At 40.5% G+C, this 23,877-nt stretch overlaps 1 protein-coding gene across 2 annotated transcripts in view; it reads right to left on the bottom strand.

Moving 5' to 3' along the window:
- Positions 1-7,799: 7,799 nt before the first annotated feature.
- Dctn4 (dynactin 4 (p62)) overlaps positions 7,800-23,877 on the bottom strand; it is a 36,479-nt gene continuing 20,401 nt past the window's right edge. For both annotated transcript variants that reach the window (XM_013512222.1, XM_005380566.2), the window contains exons 9-13: positions 17,912-17,985; positions 15,197-15,251; positions 14,112-14,219; positions 11,780-11,877; positions 7,800-8,605 (exon numbers count right to left, since the gene is read on the bottom strand). In XM_013512222.1, coding sequence (XP_013367676.1) covers positions 8,392-8,605; positions 11,780-11,877; positions 14,112-14,219; positions 15,197-15,251; positions 17,912-17,985 — 549 coding nt within the window. In that variant the 3' untranslated portion in view covers positions 7,800-8,391. The remainder of the gene's footprint in view (positions 8,606-11,779; positions 11,878-14,111; positions 14,220-15,196; positions 15,252-17,911; positions 17,986-23,877) is intronic.

Raw genomic sequence — 23,877 nt, 5'->3', positions numbered from 1 at the left:
GCCAGCCTGGGCTACAAAGTGAGCTCAAGGCTAGCCTGAAATGCATAGTGAGACCTGTCTCAAAAAGACAAAAAAGTTGTGTTTGGCATATATTTTGTTTGTTTGTCTATTTATTTATTTATTTTTGAGACAGGGTCTCGCTGTGTAACCCAGGCTGTGTTTGAATTCACTATGTTGTAGCCCAGGCTGGCCTCGAACTCGCAGCAATCCTCCTGACTGTCTCCGAGTGCTGGGGTTACAGGCGTTCGCCACCAAGCCCAGCCATGGGACATACATTATTTTAAAATAGGATTCGGAGCTGGGCATGGTGGCGCACGCCTGTAATCCCAACACCCTGGTTGGCTGCCCACAGAGTCATGTGTGGATGAGTGCCGAAGAGCTGTCTGCACAGTGGAGATCCCAAAGGCTCCAGTCAAAGGATAAAGCTCAGTGTAGTGTCCTGTGTGAGTCTGTACCCAGGAGGCTGAAGGGTCTGTGCTGGAAGCTGGGAGATGACATCTTTTAAATAAATCATCTGTACTTGTCGCTTTTCATCCCAAGTAGACAAAAACTCCAAGGAAGAGTCAAGGGACAGCAAACCAGAACTCCAATGTCATTTCAGAAGTTCCCAAAGCAGGAAGCCGTTGGCTCGCAAGGCCCCACTCGGGGCAGTTCTCCGTGCGTGAAGGTGAAAGATTGGAGCCCCTCCAAAGAAACAGAAGGAGCTGTCCTTCATTTCCCTTTTATTCCATTCAGGCTAAAAAGCCTATTGGTTGGTGCCACTCACCCCCAGACTGGGTCTTCTGTTTTCAGTAAATCCCTTCAGCCACACCCAGAACTACATACTCTATCATTATTGTGTACTTTAGGTGGGGGCTGAAGAATTTTCTTAAGTATTTATGGGCACCTTTAGCTTATAGCTGTGCAGTAGAGGCAAGGCTTCTTCTGGGCCCTTACCCAGCCCTAGCCATTGGTGGTTATCACTAGCTTCTTGTTAGGCTGGTAGTGGAGAACACATAAAGGGGTTCTTGTTCTAATTTAGTGGCAGTCTGTAGTAGGCCTTGTATGCCTGCTAAAATATTGGCTTCTTTCTCAGCATTCTCGCCCCTCTTCCCTCTGACTTGTATCTGTGGCTGTCTCAGGGAGACAGTGGTGCCCTTCCTGTGGCAGCAGGCTTTAATGATACAGATTTGTGGGCTTAGGACTCAGTCTTGCTCCTTCTGTGGGACAAGGTCTTTCTTTTTCTTGTTTTTTTTTTTGTCTTTTTGAGACAGGGTCTTGATATGGAGCTCAGGCTGGCCTTAAGCTCACTTTGTAGCCCAGGCTGGTCTTGAACTCGCACCGGTCCTCCTGCCTCAGCTTCTCGAGTGCTGGGATTACAGGCATGCTGGGATTACAGGCGTGCTGGGATTACAGGCGTGCTGGGATTACAGGCGTGCTGGGATTACCAAAACGCCCGGAAGGAGGAGGTCTTTCTTACCTTGTGTCAGGAGCATGGGTCCTATCTGGGAAGGTGTGGTTTTCTGTTCCTCCCTCCATGGCTTAGGTCTTTCCTTATGAAGAGATCCCGTCACTCCCAGAAGCCCCACCTATGAGTGAATGAGGCTGTGGGGGACATCCAGATACAAGCCATAACAGCTGGGGGAAGTAGTTCAGTGGTAGAGCACTTGCTTAGCATGTGAGAGGCCCTGGGTTGAATCCCAGTGCTGAGAGAGAAAAAAAACCTCTCCCATTATTTATTCTAGATTACTTCATGTTACTTGCATTTAACACTTAAGAGTTGTTACTTTGTGTAGGTAATGAACACTGTGAAACATACTTCTCTATGTTGTTAATGACCCTGAGCACCAGAAGATGAAGATAGTGTACTTACAGTATTTAAGGACAAAGATGCCTTTTGAGAAATGCATCATTAGGAAATTTTGTCATTGTTCAAACATCACAGAGTGTGCCTACACAAATAGGCTACTACCTCAGTAGGTGATATAATCTTATCGGACCCCTGTCACATATTCAGTTCATTTATTAACCAAAATTGTATGTAGTGCATGACTGGATTGCAATTCAGCAAGCAATTTACATCTGTGTATGGGGAGTTTGTACTAGGTGAATTTTTTTTTTTTTTGTCTTTTTGAGACAGTGTCTCACTGTGCAGTTCAAGCTGGTCTTGAACTCACTTTGTAGCCCAGGCTGGCCTCAAACTCACAATGATCCTCCTGCCTCAGCCTCCCAAGTGCTGTGATTACAGGCGTGGACCACCACGCCTGGCTCTAGGAGCTACAAAAGCAGATGATAAAGGGGCCTAGATGTAGCTCTCAGGGCATTTGCAGTAGTAAAGGAGCTACAAAAGCCCACTGTGCAAGGAAGAGAGAGATTCCTGCCCTGGAGAGGGACAGCACTGTGGACTGAGATTACATCTAGATAGAAGCAGAGAAGTAATCATGGCAGTGCAGAGAGGGGGAAGGGTATTCCAGGAGGGACAACACCAGAATGAGAAGGCAAAAATCAGGAAGAAAATATTTCTGACAAAAGAGACAAAGTTTATTACTTACAAAAAATGAAATAAAAGATCAATAGCCACTAAAAACAAATAAGCTCTCAAGCCAGGACAAGACATGGAGAAGCCTTTACTGCATGTCACAGAGAGAAAAATCCAGCCTGAGAAGGCTACATCCTGTACGACTCCAACTATGACATTCTAGAAAAGGTAAAACTATGGAGACAGAAAGATTAGCGGTTGTCAGGGGCTGGGGTATGGAAGGAATACTCAGACAGAGAACAGAAGATTTTGGGGGCAGTGAAGCTACTCAGTATTAAACTATAATAGTGGATACAATATATACCTTTGTGTAAACCCACAGAATCGCAACATAAATGAACTTAGCGTACAAGGTGGGCTCAGGGCTATGATGTCAGTGTTGCTCATCAGCGGCAACAAATACACTATTTTGGTGCCCTATGTAGATAGTGGGGTAGGTTGTGCCATGCGGAAGCAAGAGGTATATGGGAAGTCTCTGTACCTCCCACTCAGTTTTGCTGTGACCCTAAAACTGGGCTACAAAGTGTCTTAAAATATCATGTCACACAGAGGAAAAGAATGACAATGCTAATTTTCATTCAGCAAAGATATGGTGCCTACTATTTGCCAGGCACTGTTCTATGTTTTGCAGATGCAGTAAAGACAAAGAAAAGAAATCCCTGCCTTCATGAGGCTTATGCTGTCAAAGTACGAATCAGATAATAAACAAGTGTGTACATGGTGTCGGATGTGACCAGTGAGTGCTATGGAGGAAAGCGAAGCAAAGAAGGGGTGGGGAGTGTGTTTAGGGGACAGCAGCTGACCTGGCATAGGGTCAGGGACAGCCACAGGAAGGCAGCATGGAGCAGAGCTGCGTGCAGTGTAGGCTGTGCAGAGGGCACAGCCAGTATTAAGGCCCTGAGAAGGAGGCTTTCCTGGGGTGTCTCAGGACTAGCAAGGAGGCCAGCATGGCAGGGTGGTGTAAGCATGGGCGTCGTGGATGGATCTGGGGAGGCAGAGGTTAGGGGAGACTCAGGCCATCTAGGGCCTTACATGATTTTTCTTTTGAGACAAGTCCTGCTAGGTAGTTCAGGCTGGTTTTGAAGTCACTGTGCAGCTCAGGCTGGCCTCAGACTCATGATGATCCTCCTGCCTCAGGCTCCTAAGTGGTAGAATTACAGGTGTGTGCCACCATGCCCAGCTTCCTACATGCTATTGTAAAGATGTCTTGTTCTTCTCCCCCTCCTTCTTTACTGTCCTTCTGTATGCTAAGAAGCCTTTCAGAGTTTAAGCCGAAAAATGACTCAATCACTCTGCCTGCTGTGCTGAAAATTACTGTGGAGATGGGTGGGGGAAGTGACCTGCAGGGTTTCAAGACCAGTTTGTACAACCTGGGGATGTGTACAGATGGCTGTGACTTGGCCAGGACGGTGATGGTGGAGATGGTAGAGTCAGCTGCAAGGCAGAGTTGACACGACCGGCTGACTTACTGCATGTGGCACATAGAGGAACCAAAGTTTTGCTGGGGGCAGCTGAAAGGATACAGTTGCCATTTCATTGGATAGCACTGCAGGAGACAGATGTGAGAGGAAATCTCCACTGCAGTTTTGGGCTTTGAGTGGATAGTCTAGAGAAGGTATTTTTTTTGAGAGGTATTTGAATATGGGAAATGGCCTGAAAACTGGGCAAGAACACAAAGTAAGTGTAGAGAGAAAAGTGTAAGAAACGAGATATGAAACACTGCAAAGCTGGTAGGAAGAGAATACTGAGAAGTTCCCCATGAGGTAGAGGGAAGCCTGCAGGTTGTGCTGTGGAGACCGTGGATAGACTCGTGTGGGAGAGATCACCGTCAAAGGCTGCCAACAAATCACAGATAGGGGCTGAGAACCATCACAGCTAACAGTGTGGAGCCAGCTTGTGACTCTGACAGGGCAGTTCTGGACGTGTTGGGGGTTGTTATGGTTGATACACTGTGTCAATTTGAGGAGTCTAGAGGCTTGGCTAACTCGCAGTTCTACATCTTGGGGTGAAAAGGACACGCCCTACTGCCCTGGGTTGTTCATTGTCAATTTGAGAAGTTTAGAAGGGTAACTAAGTGACTGAACAGGGATCCAGGGTGCTTACTTTGTATTCATCATGAGCCTGTGCAGGAGGAGGGCATTAGATCATGTGAGTGCTATAGGCCCCCTGGGTGGGGGCAGTCTGCTTACAATACAAGAGAGGAAAAGAGACTTGCTTTCCCCTTTTGCTCTTGTTGCTTTGTGCTGTTCTTCTCCGCTGTGAACTGCTGCCCCTGCACTATGCCACTCTGCCTTGGAGCCAGCCCAGTATGGACTGAAACCTCCACATACTGAGCTAAATAAACCTTTTCTTCCTTAATTTTGTGTGTTGGGTATTTTGTCTCAGCAACTGGACAAAAATAACTAGGACAGGGTTGATGACCTACTGAAAGGGCTGAGATGGGGGTAGTTCTAGACACAGGGAGAGAGCATCAGGGCACACAGGAAAGTGTGAGGTCATTTTCTTTTCTACAATGAACTGAATCATATCGTGGTTCTAGAAGTGACACAGGCAGGGAAGTGCTGATGTGATATTCTTGAATAAGTAAATGGATGAGCTTGAATTGAAGAGGCGGTGCTGCCTTTAGCCAGAGGCAAACACGATTCACAGAGGATTCACAGAGCAGCGGGAGGGAAGGAGAAGGTACGTGGGTGCAGACTATGATGGGGGAAGGCTATCTCAGGGAGTGAGACCGTTCTGCACACTTGAAAAGGAGACTTTTGGGAGTCATGGCCCAGGCTGGTAGACACCTAACATTCACACAGTGGTTCTGAGGACATGTACACAGGGACGCAAGCGGTATCCACCCAGCTAATGTTACAGTGAACTCACCTGCTACATGGTTTTACCTTCGTTCATGTGAAGAAATGGAAGCAAGGAGCCGGTCTCCTGGCTCACAGGCCAACTCACTTCACCCCACCCGCATGTGTGGACTCAAGCCATGCCCCTTGCAACCAGTGTTCATGAAATGAAACCAAGACACAGTCAAGCTTTGTCTGCTTTATTTCACTACATTAAGTTAAGCAATAAGGCAAAACAGTAACCTGTCATTCATAAAGATTAAGGAGTGCCTCTCATTCCCAAAGGACCAAAAAGGGTGTTTCCTTACAAGTACACATGACATTTAGCTCGTTATGCTACAGTCTGGACTTTGAACAAAAGAAGAGTTTGGCGAGTGAATCAAATCACAAATCCAAATTAACTCAGGCTCATGTTTCCCAAAGTGTAGTTTCAAGTGCTAATGTCATCTACCCCTCCTGTGCTGGTGCACACTGACGAGTGCTAACAACTGCACCTATTCTAATATAAAAAAGGCAACAGATACAATTTCCAGTTCACCTCCGGCAGGTGTTGTACCAGTTTTATGAACACATAGAATACCAACTTGTGCTAAAACTTGTCTTGAGGAATGGAAACCAGCAGCTCTGTTACTCTGCAAGATAACTTGGCCTCTGAAGAAAAAAACTCATCAAGTATTTTTGGGTTTTGTTATCATGTGGGAGTGATGAGATCCTTTACTTCAAATACCAGCTTCAAGCCACACCGGCATGACACACAACCCTGTGCAGCCCTCGCAAATGTGTGAACACGGGAAGCCGTTCTCCCCTCCAAAGCCCACTTCCTCCCGCGGCCAGCTGGAGCGGGGTTTCCATAGGCTCTACACATAGTGATGTGGAAACGGACACTCTGTGGGGGCCACAAACAACCAAACTCTTTCTACTCTGCAACATTATCAATGACCCACCTCCCTGCCCCGACTTCTAAAAGCCTAAACCTCAATTAGTATTAACCTCATAATATTAGAGATGAGGGTTTTTTTTTTTTATACTGCAACATGTATTACTCTGTGGGAATATTGCTTCATAAAATTGGCTTGACCTTAAGAGTACAAGTTAGTGTCTTTCAAAAGCTTCTGCCGACAAGGACCATGTCTATGTGTAGTCTATATTATATACCTTAAGTTTTTTTGTCTTTTTGAGACAGGGTCTCACTATACAGTTCAGGCTGGCCTTGAGCTCCACTTTGTAGCCCAGGCTGGTCTTGAACGTCCTGCCTCAGCCTTTCGAGGGCTGGGATTATAGGCCTGTTCCACCACGTCCCAGCTATCTTAGTATTTTTAAACTAAGAGCTTAAAAACAAAACCAGGGTAAACAGGAAATTTATCTTTTCCTCAAAAGTCTGTTGGCCACTTACTAAGAATACTTTTAAAGAAAAGTGTTGTGCAGCTGATGGTCCACTTTGTCAAGTCTTGTTTTAGAAACACAGAAATTCAGGTTAGCAACTCAGCTCCAGTATCCAACTAAAAACAGTGCATTGGTTAGGCCAGCATTGTGGGTTACTTGTGGAACTATGTTATGGTTTACAATCAAAACGGTCTTATTTGAAACATCATAGGGCCGGGCATGGTGGCACATGCCTATAATTCCAGCACTCTGGAGGCTGAGGCAGGAGGATCCTTGTGAGTTCGAGACCAGCCTGGGCTACAAAGTAAGCTCAAGGCCAGCCTGAACTGCATAGAGACCCTGTCTCAAAAAGACAAAAACAAAAAACAAAACAGAAAAAAACCCAAAAACATCATAGGACAAAAATCTTAACCGCTGTAAAAGGAAAAGTTGTTTTACTTAATATCTGGTTTGGGATTCAAGAGATTGTAAGAGGTAATTTCCCCTTCAAATTAGTGGAAAGAACATTAGTTCAGATCATGCTAAAGTTCTAACTTTAAAAATGTTTTCTGCATTCCAGAAGTGAACTTGTCCCTCAGGCTTTCCTTGGGCTCCTTCCAAGTCCCAATTACTCAGAACACTTTACTGAGTGAAGCAGGCAGAGCGGAGCAGAGGGACAGGGAGTTAAGAGTACAAAGATCGCCTCTGGTGGCAGCATCCAGACCTGCGTAATGTGGCAATACTTTAAATGAATCCAGTTTGCTACCCCATTTTTTTAAAGTTCTAGGGCTAGAGCCCAGGGCCTCACTGAGCTACATCCCAGCCCTTTTTATTTTATTTTGAGACAGGGTCTCACCAAGTTGCCCAGGTTGGCCTTGAACTTCCAATCTTCCTGCCTGCACCTCCTCAGTAGCAGGGAGTATGGCCACGGGCCACTGTGCCTGGTGATAGCAAGTAACTGCTTCCTTCTGAAATTTTTATTAAAAGAAAAAGTTCCACATTCTTCTGTGAAAAAATTTAAGAGCAACAGATAAATAAGTGTCCTGTATTCACTTAGAAGGGGGCAAAGGAAGAACACCTTAAGAATTACACAGGTTTTTTTTAATCATCACAAAACGAAAGACAGTATGACTGCTATCTTCCTGCTATACGGAAATCTGTGGCAAAGTGAGAGCCGTGAGGGCAAGTGAAGGGATATGTTTTAGACTGCGCAACCACAGTGAATGGAAGGCAGAAAGCAGTCGCTACACTGACACCAGCGCTGGACAAGTAGCGGGTCCAGCATTGGGTTATCATTTTAAGTTTTGTTTGTCAGACTGATCCTTTGTGAGATCAGATTGAGAGACAGTATGGTCTGTTTCTCTGTGGTCAATTTAACACCACTGTGAGGAACAGCCGTCCCTTCACTGGGATGGAACTGTGCTGCTGTTACGCAACGTGCAGGGCAGAGTGAGGGAGCCACAGACTTACTGGTGCCAACAGAGGAGACTGCAAGAGGAGTAGCAGTTACCCTGTTCCCAGTGCCTGTCCTATGCTCCACTCCTGGGAGAAAGATTCAGTAGTGCATGGTACAGCGTTACAAACAAGGTCTAATGAAGCAGCAGCTTCCACATTTTAACATGGGTTTGTGGTGATAATGCTGCTGGTGGGATCTGCCCACCAGGGACGCTCTTAAGGGAGAAGCGGACCCAAGCTGAGTTCCACGTGCTGGGTGAGCCAGATGACTTCTATGCCCTGGTCACTTTCTTCACTGGGGCGGATGGGAGCTGCCAGGTTTTTAAAATCATGCTTCATCTTGAAGCAGACGGTCACTTCGCCCTCCTCACGCTGTGGAGTGACTTTGATGAAAATGCCCACTTTGTTGGCCTTTCTAAAGGCTATAATGCTATGGAAGGAATAAACAGCGATTAGGCAGGTCACAGGTCAGCCAGAGCACTGAGACCGACAGCCACATTGCACGGAAGTACATTTCTAGTACGATATGATCATCACATCCTATTTATCAGCACTAACCAGCGTCTCCAGCACACACTGATCTCTTTATTTTCTGAGTATTATGAAAGTAAATGTAGACAACAAATTCAGTTGGGAAAAGGTAAATCCTTCCCTTTGTTCTTGCTATCAGCATACAGATAAACTGTAAATACTCTGGTTCTTAATGTATCAGATACTTTTCTAGAAGCTTACATTTTTCTGCATACTTAACACAAATGAGACTGTAACTTGCATTTATTTATTTTGGGTTTCTTTTTTGAGACAGGGTCTTATGTAGTTCAGGCTGGCCTTGAACTTGCAGAACCCTCCTGCCTCAGCCTCCCAAGTGCTGGGATTACAGGCATGCACCACCACAGCCAGCTATAATTAGCTTTTTAAACTGTTTATCACAAACACCTTACCATATTGGAATATATAAATCTACATTCTATATAATGGTTGCATAGTATTCAATCACAAGTTTACCACAACCACTGTACATTGTAGCTGCTGCCTAGTTATTATAAATCAGGTGGTATAAACATTCTTTTATATTTATCTTTGTATACAAGTGGAGACTTTTTAAAAGACCTCTGAAGGGGGGGTGTCTAATAATATGGAATGACAAAGTTCTATATTATTAGAATAACATAGAATAATATCGAACAACAAAACACCTGTCTGGGTATTGTCTGAAGGTTACTGAGGTTCAGCCATCCCTGTGCCTTACCTTTCCTTCATTGCCTTCATTTTATTTTTCCAACCCATCCCGTTTTGTCTTCTCTCCAGTATCGTGTTGAGGTAGTTTTTGATCCATTCTATGAAAAACTTTAAATGTCCCCTGTGCTAGTTTATCAAGCTGTTGGACAGGACTCTGCTAAATCCGCTTCTGCTTTGGCATCTGGCTCTCTGCTAGGTCCTATCAGCAGAGGACTCAGAAGCTCCACAGGTGGTAGAAGCTTAGGGGAGAAGGGTCTCGTTCCTCCTCCTCAGCTTCCCATCTGGGGTGGTTCTTGTGGGGCTCACCCTAGCTACTCTTCTTCACCCAGGAATGGCAGTATCCAGTTGGTTTTCCAGTTCCTGGCTGACCAGCTGCATTGTGCTGCTCTCCTGCCACTCTGAGATGCCAGCAGCACGCGTCTCCTCCCCACCTCCCTAGCACTCCTGACTTTCAGGTCGTTGGGGTTCCTCCTTTAAGCTTCTGAATTTAAGTACATTCTTTACTTATCTGTCATTAACTTATTTCAACTGTACATATTTTTAGGGACCAGTGCAATAATTTAATACAAAGATACAACATATGAAGATCAAATCAGGGTAGTTGGAATTTCTACCTCAACACTATCTTTTCTTTTTTTTGTCTTTTTGAGACAGGGTCTCGCTATGCAGTTCAGGCTGACCTTGAGCTCCCTTTGTAGCCCAGGCTGGTCTTGAACTCATAAGGATCCTCCTGCCTCAGTCTCTCAAGTGCTGGGATTATACGCATGTGCCACCATGCCCAGCTTCAAACACTGTCTTAACATTTTTGATTAACACATAAAAACTACAGAGCCACGAGGTGCAGTGTGATACTGCAATACATATATACAATGTGTACTGACCAAATTGGCGTGATTAGCGTTTTCATTGCTTAATGTTATTTTGTATTTGGAAGCTTCTAGTTCTGCTCTTGCAATTGGAATTTTCGTTTCATTTTATTTTCTGAGACAGGGTCTTGCTATGTAATTCAGGCCATCCCTAAACTCACTATGTAGTCCTGGCAGGCCTCGAACTTGTGGTGATCCTCCTACCTCCGCTTCCCAGGTGTTGGGATTAGGGCATGCACCACCACGCTTGGCTCTGTAGTTTGAATTTTAATATTTCTAACTATTTCTTTTGGTTCCCACAGCCCTAGGGATGTTAGCTGTGTCACAGGAACTTCAGAGTTCTTTTTAACCCTTTAAGTTAGAAACTTTTTTTTTCTGCAGGGGCTACTGTGACAAGGTCTTGCTATAGGCTTGCTATAGGCTGGCCTTGCCTTGAACTTGCAATCCTCCTGTGTTTGGGTTACAGACAGGTGAGTCTCACTGCACTAGGCAGTAATTCTTTATTATTAAATTCTATCTGCTCAAAACATGGATATAATTTTATTTTCTATTTTTTTTTTTTTTTTCTGGGCATGGGGAATATAATTTTAGACTGGTTTTTTTTTTTTTTTTCTGGGCATGGGGAATATAATTTTAGACTGGATCCTGACTACTGCATTCCTAACCAAGGGAAAATTTTTGTGTGTGTGGTGGTGGTGGTACTGGGGATGGAACTCAGTGTTATTCTACCACTGAGCTACATCCCCAGCCCTTTTTATTTATTTTTTAAATTTTGAGTCAGGGTCTCACTGTTTGCGAATCTGGTCTCAAGTTTGTGATTCTTCTGCCTCTGACTCCTAAGTAGTGGCCTTGCAGGTGTTCATCACTGCACCAAGCTCAAAGTGTTTGTTTTGTTACTTCTTAGTTACTAAGAGAGAGTACAATCTATTAATCACTTTAAGTGGGTGGAAACAAACTCAGTGATAAATGGATAGGAACCAAATGCTGTGTTTAATCCCCAACCATTAAAAATCTTACACTTGAAGTTGGGGGTATGGTGCCACATGCCTGTAATCCCAGTATGTGGGAGGCTGAGGATTGCTTTGCATTGGAGGCCAGCATGGGCTACATAGTGAGTTCAAGGCCAGCCTGAACTACATAGTAACATAGCGAGACCCTGTCGCAAAAAAACAAACCAAACCAAACCAAACAAAAAAATCATACACTTGAAAAGTTTCGTTAACATGTAACAATATACATTTAAGTGAAAAACAAAAGCTAACAAGCAGTTCACAGAATACTTTATGGTGGAAGAAGTATCTGGAAGGACAAACACCAAAATGGTCACAGTGTTCATCTCTGACAGTGGGATAGTTTTATTAGATATATTTCCCACATTTACACAGTGTTTATTTTTGTAAGGAAAAAGTGTTATATGCAATAATCCAGGTAAAAAAATGAGAAGATAAGATATGCAAGTGAGCCAACCGTTACTTAGGATCACAAACAAGATCACTCACTCAGGATCATCCTGAAAGTCCTGGGGCTCTGCCAGCTCATCATACTCTGCTGCGGCGTCCTTGCCAGCCAACACGAGCTCTTTGGGAGGCACCACCACCTGGTGAGCAATAGAGGGGACGGGTGTGCTGTGGGACTGTCACGCAACAGAATGTGGCCAGTACTACGCTGACCTAGACATACAAAGTAAACAGCAACTTTCCAGACACATATGACATTATGCTCTTTACATATGGAGGTTAAAAACATTGCTTAGGAATACAGACATTCGTAGTAAAAATAGACAAATGAAGACACTTCTGGGAATGATAAAGTCGAGCGCTTGCTTCATGTGGGCTGCAAAGGAGAATTCAAGCAGGGCAATTGCAGGGTACCTCACCATGTCTCTAACATTATTTTTACTTTTTGTTCCTTTTGTATTTATTTATTTTAATGTTTTACTTCTTATGAGAATGAGGAGTACATGGGTGTTGTATTTTTTTACCTTTTTTTGGAAACAGTTCATTTTTTTAAAAAAAGACACTAAAGAGAAACATTAGCTCCAACATAGGAATAACTGGGTATATTTATGGTTATGCTAAAGAGTTATGCATTCTTTAGACTTACTTTAATGCTGTCTCTGATTTGCTCAGAGGATAACAGATACAACTCCAAACGTATTTCTAATTATGCACACAAATGTAGTAGGGCTGGTATATATAGAGAAAGACAACAAATTTTCAAGTTGGGTATATGCACCAGCCAACTGTTTCTACCTCCTAGTGGGAGCTGCCTATTAATGTTATTTTTAAAAAGGAAGCAAGGGGAGATAAATGGCATCTTTAAATCATTAAAGAGCAGAAAGAAAAAAAGAGCTAAAGACATTCTCTAATAAGATTATCTGAATAACAATAACTACCAATTTTATTGAATAATAATTCTATTCAATAATTCTTTTTTTTTGTTTTTTCTCCGGTACCGGGAACTGAACTCACGACTTTGCGCTTGCCAGGCAGGCGCTTTCAATAATTCTATTGAATAACAATAACTACCAATTTATGAGTATCATGCTGAATTATGGGTTAGTAGTACAGAATCAAAGTTTTGTGTTTTTGTTTTGAGGCAGGATCTTGTTTTTTTTTTTTTTTTTTTTTTTGTGGGTACTGGGAATTGAACTCAGGACCTTGCGCTTGCCAGGCAGGTGCTTGTACCGCTGAGCTACATCCCTGGCCCAGGATCTTGTTTTGTAGTCTAGGCTGGCCTTGAACTCATTATTATGGCCTAAAGGTGTGGCAGTCCTCCTGCTTCAGCCTCTTGAGTACTGGGATTACTGGTGTGCACCAACACAACAGGATCCGAAGTTCTTATCCCCAAATTTCCAGTATTAGAAAAATCACTCAGTAGCAAAAAATAGGCCATATTTCATTTATTCAACTAACCTGGAGGTAAAAAACATGATTTAAGCATATGCTATGTATACTTTATTTGGGGAGATGGAATCTAGAAAAGACATACTTGTACCAGCTTTCAAAAGGAAATGATACTTCACATGAATCCTAACAAATGAAAGGGCATACGTGCTAGAGAAACGGGGACCTGCAGGAGGCATTCTAGGTACAAAGAATAGAATATACACTTTTTTCAGGAGTGTGCAGATTTTGATTATTAGGATCATTTCTAACACCAAGGTCCAAGAACATCTTGCATAGCCGCCTTTTTAAAAGCCTGTTGGTATTTAGACATACAAAGTTGAGAATGTTTTATCTTTAAATAAATAGTCTGGAGGCACAGGCTGAGGAGTTTCTTTAAAAGCCTCACCCAGCTCTGGGTCTCCCCTAGGAGCCAGCAGCACAGTGGGCGGCTGTTGTTTTTCTTCTCCACCATGAAAAGTTCTTAATCCACTAGGTCTGCTCGGCTCATAATCACTAATATGGACAATTTGGAGAATGTGAAATTTGTGGATATGGAGGAAGGTCGTGCTGGAGCCAGAATTCATTTGTATGTTATGCCAAAGAATTTGGACTTCATCTTAAAGTCACTGAGATACTAAATAATCAGCATGCTGTACACAAATAGATTTTAGAAAAACCGGCCTGGTGGCAATACAGAGATAGACTGAAATGGAGCAGGGTGTGTACTAAAAAGTGAGGTCACAGAGCAAGCAAGAAATGATACCTTCCAACAGGATAGTGGCAGTGTCTCTGAGGATAAAGTAAAAGCCTTAGGAAGCAGAATCAGAAGAACTTGCTGAGTAGAGGTGGAAATGAGTGAGAGTGTAGAGTCCTTTTAAAGCCAAATCAAGTGAAGCCAGTGTGGCACAGTGAGGGTACGTCAGGAGGAAACCCAGTGCCCTACCTTCGCAGTGCTGTACGTATTATCAGGGTCCCCCTCCACACACTCCAACAGAGTCACATGTGTGAGGTTTTCCACAGGATTTGTAAGAGTCAGGAGGACCTGGCTCTCCTGGGGAAGAAAAACATCTCTCAGACATGTGCCATGTGTCACACGGGTCCATTTTCTTAGCTGTCATACCAAATATTTTACAGAGTCATCTCCCCATCACTCCTGAGCAACGACGCCTACCTATCCGCCTCATGGACGAATTCTCAGTATTCACCGGTCTGTTATCAGTATGTTAGGCTACGTGCTCTTGGGAGCTGCTATTTCACTGAGGAAATGAGAAGCATCCCACAGAAGAACCAGTTGGTTACTAGATCCAGACATCCTGAGGAATACACATTAGCTAAGTGATTGTCCTAATCAGGTTGCCACTTCAGGACTGAAAGAAGGAAGCCCCATAAATAAAATAACAGAGCCACAGCCTAGCCAGATTTTTAACATAGAAAATAATGACATACCAAGACTTATAAAAATCTTTTAAGACTTCTTGTGTCATGATAGTTTGCCCTTATTTGGTGCTTTCTTGAGGTTAGTAAAATACTCTTTCAAATGAACAAGCACTATATAAAGGACTGTATGTTCCCATGAGCTAAAGAAAGGAAGAGCTACAAAGCCTGCTACAGAGTATTCTATAATTCACTGGGAGAGCACGGAGGAAGAGGTATGGATGAGGATTCCAAGGAAGAGCAAGGCTGTGGTAAAGAAGTGCTCTAGCTGATCTGTGGTCAGATGCATAAACACATGAGGCCATGGAGAACCTCCGGGCTGCAGATGACGGAAAGATGCCTGCATCACAGGGTGTGATGTCATTATCCCTCTTTTCTCCCCCTATGATTCTACCTTTACAGTGTGTGTACCCGGCTCCTTCTGCATACATTTTAAAGGTGTTAATGTCACGAATCTAAGTTTAAGAAACTTAAAGTCACAATTCCTTTATTATTCTTTTTTCCTATACTGCTCACTGCAACCCATTCCAAATATACACACATGCGCACATCCCTGGTCAGTCAGTTCGTTCTGTTAGTAAGTGAGGTACTAACCTTCATGTAGCGAAGGTTGGGAATTGACATGATTCTCACTTCTGGAATATAATTGCTGCCAATGAATAAAAAAGTATTAATGTTTACTGGAGTCTTTTGAAATTATTTTCTCTTTTTAAGCTAGTACAACAAATAAATTCTTCATGTTAATTAGAATTTGTAAAAGAAAAAGAAATTTAAAGTCATATTAGCATAGTAAGAGACTAGATATGAAACCAAACTGATTATGAATTCTATCTCAAATCTTAGACTATGGCCTATACATACAGAGCTAGTTTAGAGCCTATACGTAGGGGTGTGTGTGTGTGTGTGTGTGTGTGTGTGTATATGTATCATGACAGACACTTTCTGTATTATTATATTTTGGGGATTTATTAGATATAGTTTGGAGATCTTAATAATTCATTTTTATAATTGTAGAAGGTATTGGTTATAAGATCCAAATCTCATATAACAATATATTATAGGGCTATAACAATGTATTCTTACCACATGTCAAGCAATGTCCTAAGTACCTTGTAAGTATTATTTCATGTCATCTTCATGACAACTTCATGAAGCAGGTCTTATTACTACTACAGGTCATACTACTACAAGGTAATACTACTACAAGGTCATACCTTGGTACTACTCAAGTACTTTGAAGCTGGTCAAATTTGGGTACTCGATGCATCTAGATGAGGAAAGTTTATACCCTGTTCATCATTTGTTTAGTCCACGTGTAAGCTAGAACCTATCGGCATCAACTGCCTTAGGACTTGCTACCCTTTTAGAGCCAAAGCAATTTGGTAAGCTGTCATGCCTCCTGGAACCGGAGTACCAAAGTACTGCTGTTATCTCCGTTGTTAGAATGAACAACCTGGGCATGGTAAGTGGCAGTGTGAGGATTTCACATCCGGGCAGCCTGGCTCTAGTGTCCCTGGTCTTAACTACTATGTCATGCTGCCTCTAAGTAAGACAGCAGAAAACTGTGCTTAAGTATGCTTGGTCTGGACTCAGAACTGCCCAACACCAAATGGCAGCTCAGTGTCTACAGACCGAGAGACTGCTTTCTAAAACTGATGCTCTCTGTGATCTGGCTTTTCAACTATAGAAGTAGAACAGTAAGGGCATTTATCTCTTGAGCTTATTGTAAAGGGTAAGTTAACCAGTATGTACAAAAATTGCTTTGCCAAGGGCTTGCAACAAAGCATGCATAACCTTTAGTTATTGTGCATATATTAATGTAAGGTAAGATCTACTGAAGAAATACAAAAGGAAAAAAGTACATCTTAGAATCTAGGCAAGAAGGCATTTTGACCTCAAACTAGATATTTTTCATGGTGAACAGCAGGATTACTAGAGTATCTTAATTGAAATTCAAGGTTCCCCTACCCAGGATGTAGATTCAGCACGCCTGAGGTAGGGCCAGAGCATCTTTATTAAGACTGCTGGGTGATTTTCCTGTAGCCTCAGCCTCCCAAGTAGCTGGGCTTATAGGTCTATGCAACCACACCTGGTGTTATTGTTTTTGTTTTAGTTTTTGGTACCAGGAATTGAACTCAGGACCTTGCGCTTGCCAGGCAGGTGCTTGTGCCACTGAGCTATATCCCCGGCCCTGTGTTTTGTTTTTGAGACAGGGTCTCGCTACGTAGTTCAGGCTGGCCTTAAACTAGCAGCAATCCTCTTGCCTCAGCCTCCCAAGTGCTGAGTTTACAGGCGTATGCTACTATGCTGGTTCAGATTCTTTGCCTCACTCCCACCTCATCGCCTCTATTTTTGTGTTTCCAATTGGAATTCTATAAGCCAGGGCTGTTATACTTTTGTCACGAGTGCTAAATGGGTATCCCTTCCTGCTCTACTGTCCGTCACAGGACCCTGCTGTTAATTTCATGCTTCACTTTGCCCAGTGGTGTCTCTTCTCCCTACTAGTTTCTGGGTTTCCTGACTTGCTGAGGAAGGGCTTTCCTACTCTAAGGTTACACAAATTTCCTCATTTTTCAAAACATTTTTCTTTTTTGCAAAGTGGTTTTTACACATAAAATTTCCTTCCACTGACAAGTCCCAATGAGTTAATGCTAACTTAAATCATTTTTATTCCACACAATATTATCAGGATACAGGTAAAGAAAGTGAACCTTGTTTCAGGAATACACTTTACTTTGCTGTACTTTATTAATTAATTTATTTTTTGAAGTGCTGTGGATGGAAACTCGGGATGCTCTACCATGAAGGTACATCCCCAGCCACTTTTAGTTTTTATTTTGAAAGACAGTCTAAGTTGCCTAGGCTGGGCTCAAACTTTTGATTCTATCTTAGCCTCCCACATAACTGGCATTACAGGTGTGTCCCAATATACCTGGCAATTTAGTATACTTTGTTATGTTTAAATTTTAAAAAGATTACTCCCAAACTTAGGTACTTTATAATTTGTAATGAATGACTAGTGACTCCACCCAAAAGTCAACACAGCACATTGCCCCAGACCATACTACATTTCTGTGTTCCTAACACTAACACTCTTGATTCTATGTGTATAGATTTACCTTAAACTTCATGGTATGTAACTCAATTCAAAACGTGAACACAATGACAAGATTATTCTAATATAATTTTCTTTTTTTTTTAGACCAAGAGTAAATACATTTTGTATTTAAAAACAAAACAAAACAAAACAAAACTGAAAACACTAAGACCAGAATCAGTAACCCAAAACACCAGCCCCAAAATACTCACACAGCAACCAGCTGGATTTTGAATTTGATAGATGTTGGATTAAATTCTGGCTTGCTCAAATTATGTTCACATTTCTAAAAGAAAAGTATATATGTCAGAGAAAAACCAGAACATACTTTGCTGATCCACAGAGCTGCTAAATTCAGAAAGATGGCACTTACTAAAATATTGTTTTATTCTAAGACCACAGGTTTTGAAATAGTGTATGCTACTGATAGTTAAAATTTATAAAAGATGTTTAGACTTCCAGATATAAGCAAACACATTATGAAATATAATTACAGCTCTGTGGTGCCTCAAAACCACTTAAGTAAGTGACACATGCTGGAGTTCTGTGCTGAACAAACGTGCTCCCTGGCTTTCCTGGGTTTTACATCACACTGACTTTGAGGAAGTTGTAGGTGCTGTGACTGTTAACACTGTCATTTTATAGGTGATTAAAATGGGATATAGGAAAAGTAAACACTTTATACCAGTTCACAGAGCCAGTAAGAATGAAAGCTGGGATTTAAATCCAAGTAGTATAATTCCAAATCCCACACTTTAAAATACAGAAATGAATATTTACTACCTTTTTTGGAGGGGGGGTATTATTTACTACTTTCCAAAAAAAGCATACATAAAACCAGTTAAAAATTTCTTAATGGTACCAAAAAGATGTTTGGTATAAAAGGTACCTGTTATCTGTGTGTTCCCTTGCTCCCCTTTCCCCAGAGCTGTCCTATGTAGACAAACTATGCACACGTTAAGTGTAACCACACATCGTCTTCCTCTTTTCTCACAATGACAAAAAGGGAATTTTTGGGGGGTGGTTTTGGTACTAGGGATTGAACCCAGGGCCTTTGCACTGACCTACATCCCTCTTTTATTTATTTATTTATTTTAATTTGAGAGAGGGTCTTTAAAAGTCAGCAAAGTTGTCCAGGCTGCGCTTGAACTTGCAATCCTCCTGCTTCAGCCTCCCAGGATACTGGGAGTACAGGCATGCAACGCCACACCTGGCTTAAAAAGGAGCATTTTATATGTTCTTTTAACGTCTTTTAACTTGAAATTCCCTTTCAACACACAGAGAAGCCTCTTTCACCCACTGTAACTTTCTGTGCCTTATTTAACTTGACAGAAATTGATGGACATTTGGAATATTTCCACTATTTTGCTACTACAAATAATGCAGCAATGAGTGCTGTTATAAATGAATGACTTTACAATGTGTAAATGCACCTGTAAGATAATTTCCTAAAAATAGATCAATGTATGTATGTATTGATTATTTTGACAGACACAAACTGCTAACTTCTGCTGATCTGATGATTATGAAATGATGTCTCTTGGCAGGTTTAATGTACATTTTTAAAATTTCATGTTCATTGGGTACTGGAATTTTTTTCTGCCATGACTTGTGTGTTAGCATCTACTATTTTTATACTGGCTTATGCTTTTCTTGCTAATTTGCTAAAGTGCATTATCTATCCTGGATGTTAATCATGTGTTAATTATATATTATTCAAGTTACTCATCTCAATCTATAGCTTTTTTATTTCTTCATAAGTTTTCTTTGGGGTGGGGCTACAGAATTTACTTTCAATGTAGTTAAATATACAATTCTTTATAGTTTGTATTTGTTTGTTTTACTTATGGAACCCTCTCCTACCCACAAGTCATGAGGGTATTCTATATTTTCTTTTAAAGTTTGCTCTTCGTATTTTCTCTTAAAAGTTTGCAATGTTTCCAAAACTGATATTTGTGTAAGGTGTGAGACAGGGACTCAATTTTATTTTCCTTCCATATTATCATTTGACCTAGCAAAAAAATCTATTCTTTTCCCTACTGATCTGGAATGCCATACTTAGTAAATTTCAAGTTTTCTTACATGAATGGATCAGTTTGTTTTTCTATTCTGCTGGATATATTATATACATACATATGTTACTATATTAATGGCATCCATGTAAATTTACATTAATCTATACAATAGTATTACTATTATTCCTTTTTTGTTGTTATTTTTTGAGAAAGAGTCTTGCTTTATAATTCAGGCTGACCTTGAACTCATGGTGGTCCTCTGGCCTCAGCCTCCAGAGTGCTAGGATTACAGGCATCTGTCAACATGCCCAGCTTGGTTTTGTATTTTTATACTGATTTCTTAATTTATTAATAAAGTACCTGTTCTTCTAGTTTTTTTTAATTTACTTTGTTATTCTTTTTCTAACTGCTTGAAATGGATGCTGAGATACAGACCTTTCAACCTTTCTTCTTACCTGTATCTTCACACAGGGATCTTTGTACCTCTAAGAATGGCATTAATTGTGTCCTACAAATTTTGCCATATAGCAATTACCAATTTCTAACTTAATTGCATTATGATCAAATAATAAACTTTAGTAATTTCATCTTTTGAGAAATGCTGAGACATTATAATCTAGTACATGGTTAATTTTTACACGTATTGTACAGACACTTTTAAAAACAGAGTAGCTTTTCTATAAGTTACTTGACAAGATGGTATATTCTGCAGGGTCTTAGAGATAGTTTTTTATATACTCTCATTTGTTCACATTTGCTGGTTAAATTGTTCAGATGTTATATATCTTTACTGATTTTCATCTGTTTGTTCTCAGTTACTGAGAGAAATATGTCAAAATATCCCCAAATTATTTGTTTACTTACATAATTTTCTGAAATGTTGTTTTATAGATTTTGAGTCTATATTATTTGGTACACAAGAGATTTAGAATGTTGTATCTTCCTTTGTGAAGGGGATCCTTGTTCTTTATGAACTGTTATGGTTTGAAACATTTCCCCTGCAATCAGCATGGGTTTCTTGCAATCAGCGTGTTGATGAGTATTTTGTTAGACTGAGAGTTTTTGTCTTTTAATAGAAGCATTTATCGTGTTGATATTTAATATAAATACTGAAATGTCAGGCTGTTAATCTAACTATATGCTTTTTACCTGAGTGAACCACCAGTTAATTTTGTGATTTTCCTACTTCCTTTTCTAAAAAGAATTTTTTAGATATTTTCTCATGTATACAAAAACACTGCTGGTGTTAGTTAAATCCCTAACTGCTTATCATGCAAGCTCGGCTAAAAGGTAGACTTTTTAGAGATGGGGAAGGGTCGGAAAGGGAGAGGAGATTGAAAATGATCAAGATATAATATACATGTACCAATTCCCTAAAACAAATGTACCTATCATGCATTACACCATATATCAATAAAAAATTAACAATGGCTAATCTTCCTTCTGTATTCTTCCCTACTCTTCATCCTTGATTAGTTTGTGATAAATATCAAACATCAGGTCATTTCAGCTATAAAGATTCTCCAAAATATATTTTAAAAAATAACAATACTATTATTATCCCTAAGAAAAGAACAACTCTTTAATAAAATAATCCTACCAATGTTAACATTTCTCCAAAGATTTAATAAAAATTTCCTTCCTTCTTTTCCTGCTGGATTTCTTCTAACCTGGGCCATTTTCTATGTTTTGTTTGGATCAGGATCTATACAGAGACACATTCTGTTTAGTTTTATGCTTCTTAAATTTCTTTTAAAATCTACAGTTGCATTATTTGATAATGTTAGCCACTATCCACATGAGATTTTTTTTTTCATTTTAAAGAGAAAAAACCCCCAAAATTTCAAAACAAGGTATTAGGAGGGTAGCAATGGTTAATACACTGCATACTGTTATCTTTAAATCCGTTACTCAGAGTACAAGATATAGGCATTTAATTGTCCAAACAATATTAGCACAAACCTTTCTTTTTAATGAACTAAGAGAAACCTGCTATATAACTATCTGATTTTTTAAATATATATGTATATATATTGTTTTTTTCTTTTCCCTTCCTTCTTTACTTCATTCCCCTGTTCCAGTTTCTCTTTCCTTTTAAAGTTTCTTTTCATTTTACAAGATCTATTATTGTACATTTTGGACCTTATTTAACTCTTTCAGCTTCTCATACTAGGGAGACAGTATGATATTTACACATGTGCAACTGGTTTATTTCACTTATGAGTATGGTCTCGAGTTGTATCCATTTACCTATCAAAGTCATCAGTTTATCCTTCTTTATGATTAATACTCCAATGTAAAAAAAACATATTTTTAACCATTCCTTGATTGATGGGCATTTGGGTTCTTTCTAAGATCTAGGTATTACAAATTGTGCTGCTATAAATGTGGGTGCACATATATTGCTGTGGTATGATGTTTTCAGTTCTTCTGGAAAAATACCCAGAAGGGGAATAGCTGAGTCAAATGGGACCTCCAATCTTAGTTTTTTGAGGAATCTCCAGACTGATTTCCACAGTGGTTGCACCAGTCTACACTCCCGCCAACAGTGGAGCAGGGTTCCTTTTTTCCCCACAGCCCTGCCAGCATTTGTTATCGGTTGATTTCTTGATGATAGCCCTTCTTTCTGGGGTGAGATGGAATCTCAGTGTTGTTTTAATTTACATCTCTCAAATGATCAATGATGCTGAACATTTTTTCATACATTTATTTGTTGTTTATATTTCTTCACCTAAGAAGTGTGTATTCATCTCAAATGCCCATTTTTGGATTGGGCCTTTAAAGTTAGGAGGTCTGATCTTTTTGAGTTCTGTGTATGTTCTTGATAGTAATTCTTGGTCAGAGGAAAAGCTGGCAAAAAATTTTCCCACAATGTGGGCTGTCTTTTCACTCGGTGGTTTTTCTTGCTGTGCAAAAGCTTTTTAATAAGATGAGATCCAAGTTGTTGAGTCTTTGTGGTAGTTCCTATGCAATCAGGTTTTATTCATAAAGTCTCTGCCTACACCAGTGACCTCAAGAGTTTTACCTATTCTATTTTCCAGCAGATTTAATGTTTCTATTTTAATATTTAGATCTTTGATCCATTTTGAATTTAGTTCAGTGCATGCTGAAAGATATGGGTCCAATTTTAATCTTTCGCATGTGCAGAGCCAGTTTTTCCAGCACCATTTATTAAAGAGGATATCTTTCTGCCAGTGAATGTGTTTGGCACCTTTGTCAAAGATAAGGTGGCTGAGTATGTCTGGAGTTGTTTCTACATCTTCTGTTCCACTGATCTTCAGGTCTGTTTTTTGCCAGTGCTATTCTGTTTTTATCACAGTAGTATATGAAGACTATTGACTTTTGAGTGTTGATTTTGTATCCAGCTACACTAATGAATTTGCTTATTTAATCTAGCAGTCTTTTAGTGGAGGTTTGGGATCTTCTTTGTAGAGGATCATGTCATCTGCAAATAAGATAATTTAGCTTCCACCTTTCCTATTGTTAATCCATTTATTTCTTTCTCTTGTCTAATTGCTCCGGCTAACATTTCCAGGACTATGTTAAGTAACAGTGGACACAGTAGACATTCTTGTGTTGTTCCTGATTTTAGAGAGAAAGCTTTCAGTTTTTGTCCATTTACTATGATGTTGGCTGTTGGTCTGTCATAGATGGCTTTTATCAGATTGAGATAAAGACCATCTCTTCCAATTTTCTGAAGGTATTTTATCATGAGTGGGTGCTGGACTCTGTCAAAAGCTTTTCTGCATCTATTGAGATGATCATATGATTTTTGCCCTTGGCTCTGTTAACATGGTGTATTATATTTATTAATTTATGAATGTTGAAATATCACTGCGTCCCTGAGGTGATCTCACTTGGTCATGGTGTATAATCCTGATGATTTGCTGCATTCTGTTTGCCAGTATCTTCTTGAAAATTTTTGCACCTATGTTTACAAGGAGATTCACCTGTAACTCTCTTTCTTCATCGGGTCCTTTGCTGGTTTTGGTATCAGAGTAATGCTTGCTTCAGGAATGAATTTGGGAGTATTGCTTCTCTTTCAATTTCATTAAAGAGTTTGAGAAGTAGAGGTGTTAGGTCTTGTCTAAATTTCTTGTAGAATTTAGTAGTGAATTGATCAGGGCCTAGGCTTTTCTTTGTTGGTAGATTTTTAATTACAT

The sequence above is a fragment of the Chinchilla lanigera genome, unplaced genomic scaffold (genome assembly GCF_000276665.1).
Source record: "Chinchilla lanigera isolate Chin_1 unplaced genomic scaffold, ChiLan1.0 scaffold00014, whole genome shotgun sequence".
Taxonomy (NCBI): domain Eukaryota; kingdom Metazoa; phylum Chordata; class Mammalia; order Rodentia; family Chinchillidae; genus Chinchilla; species Chinchilla lanigera.
The sequence above is the reverse complement of the archived record's forward strand: the minus strand, read 5'-3'. Positions and strand labels throughout refer to the sequence as shown.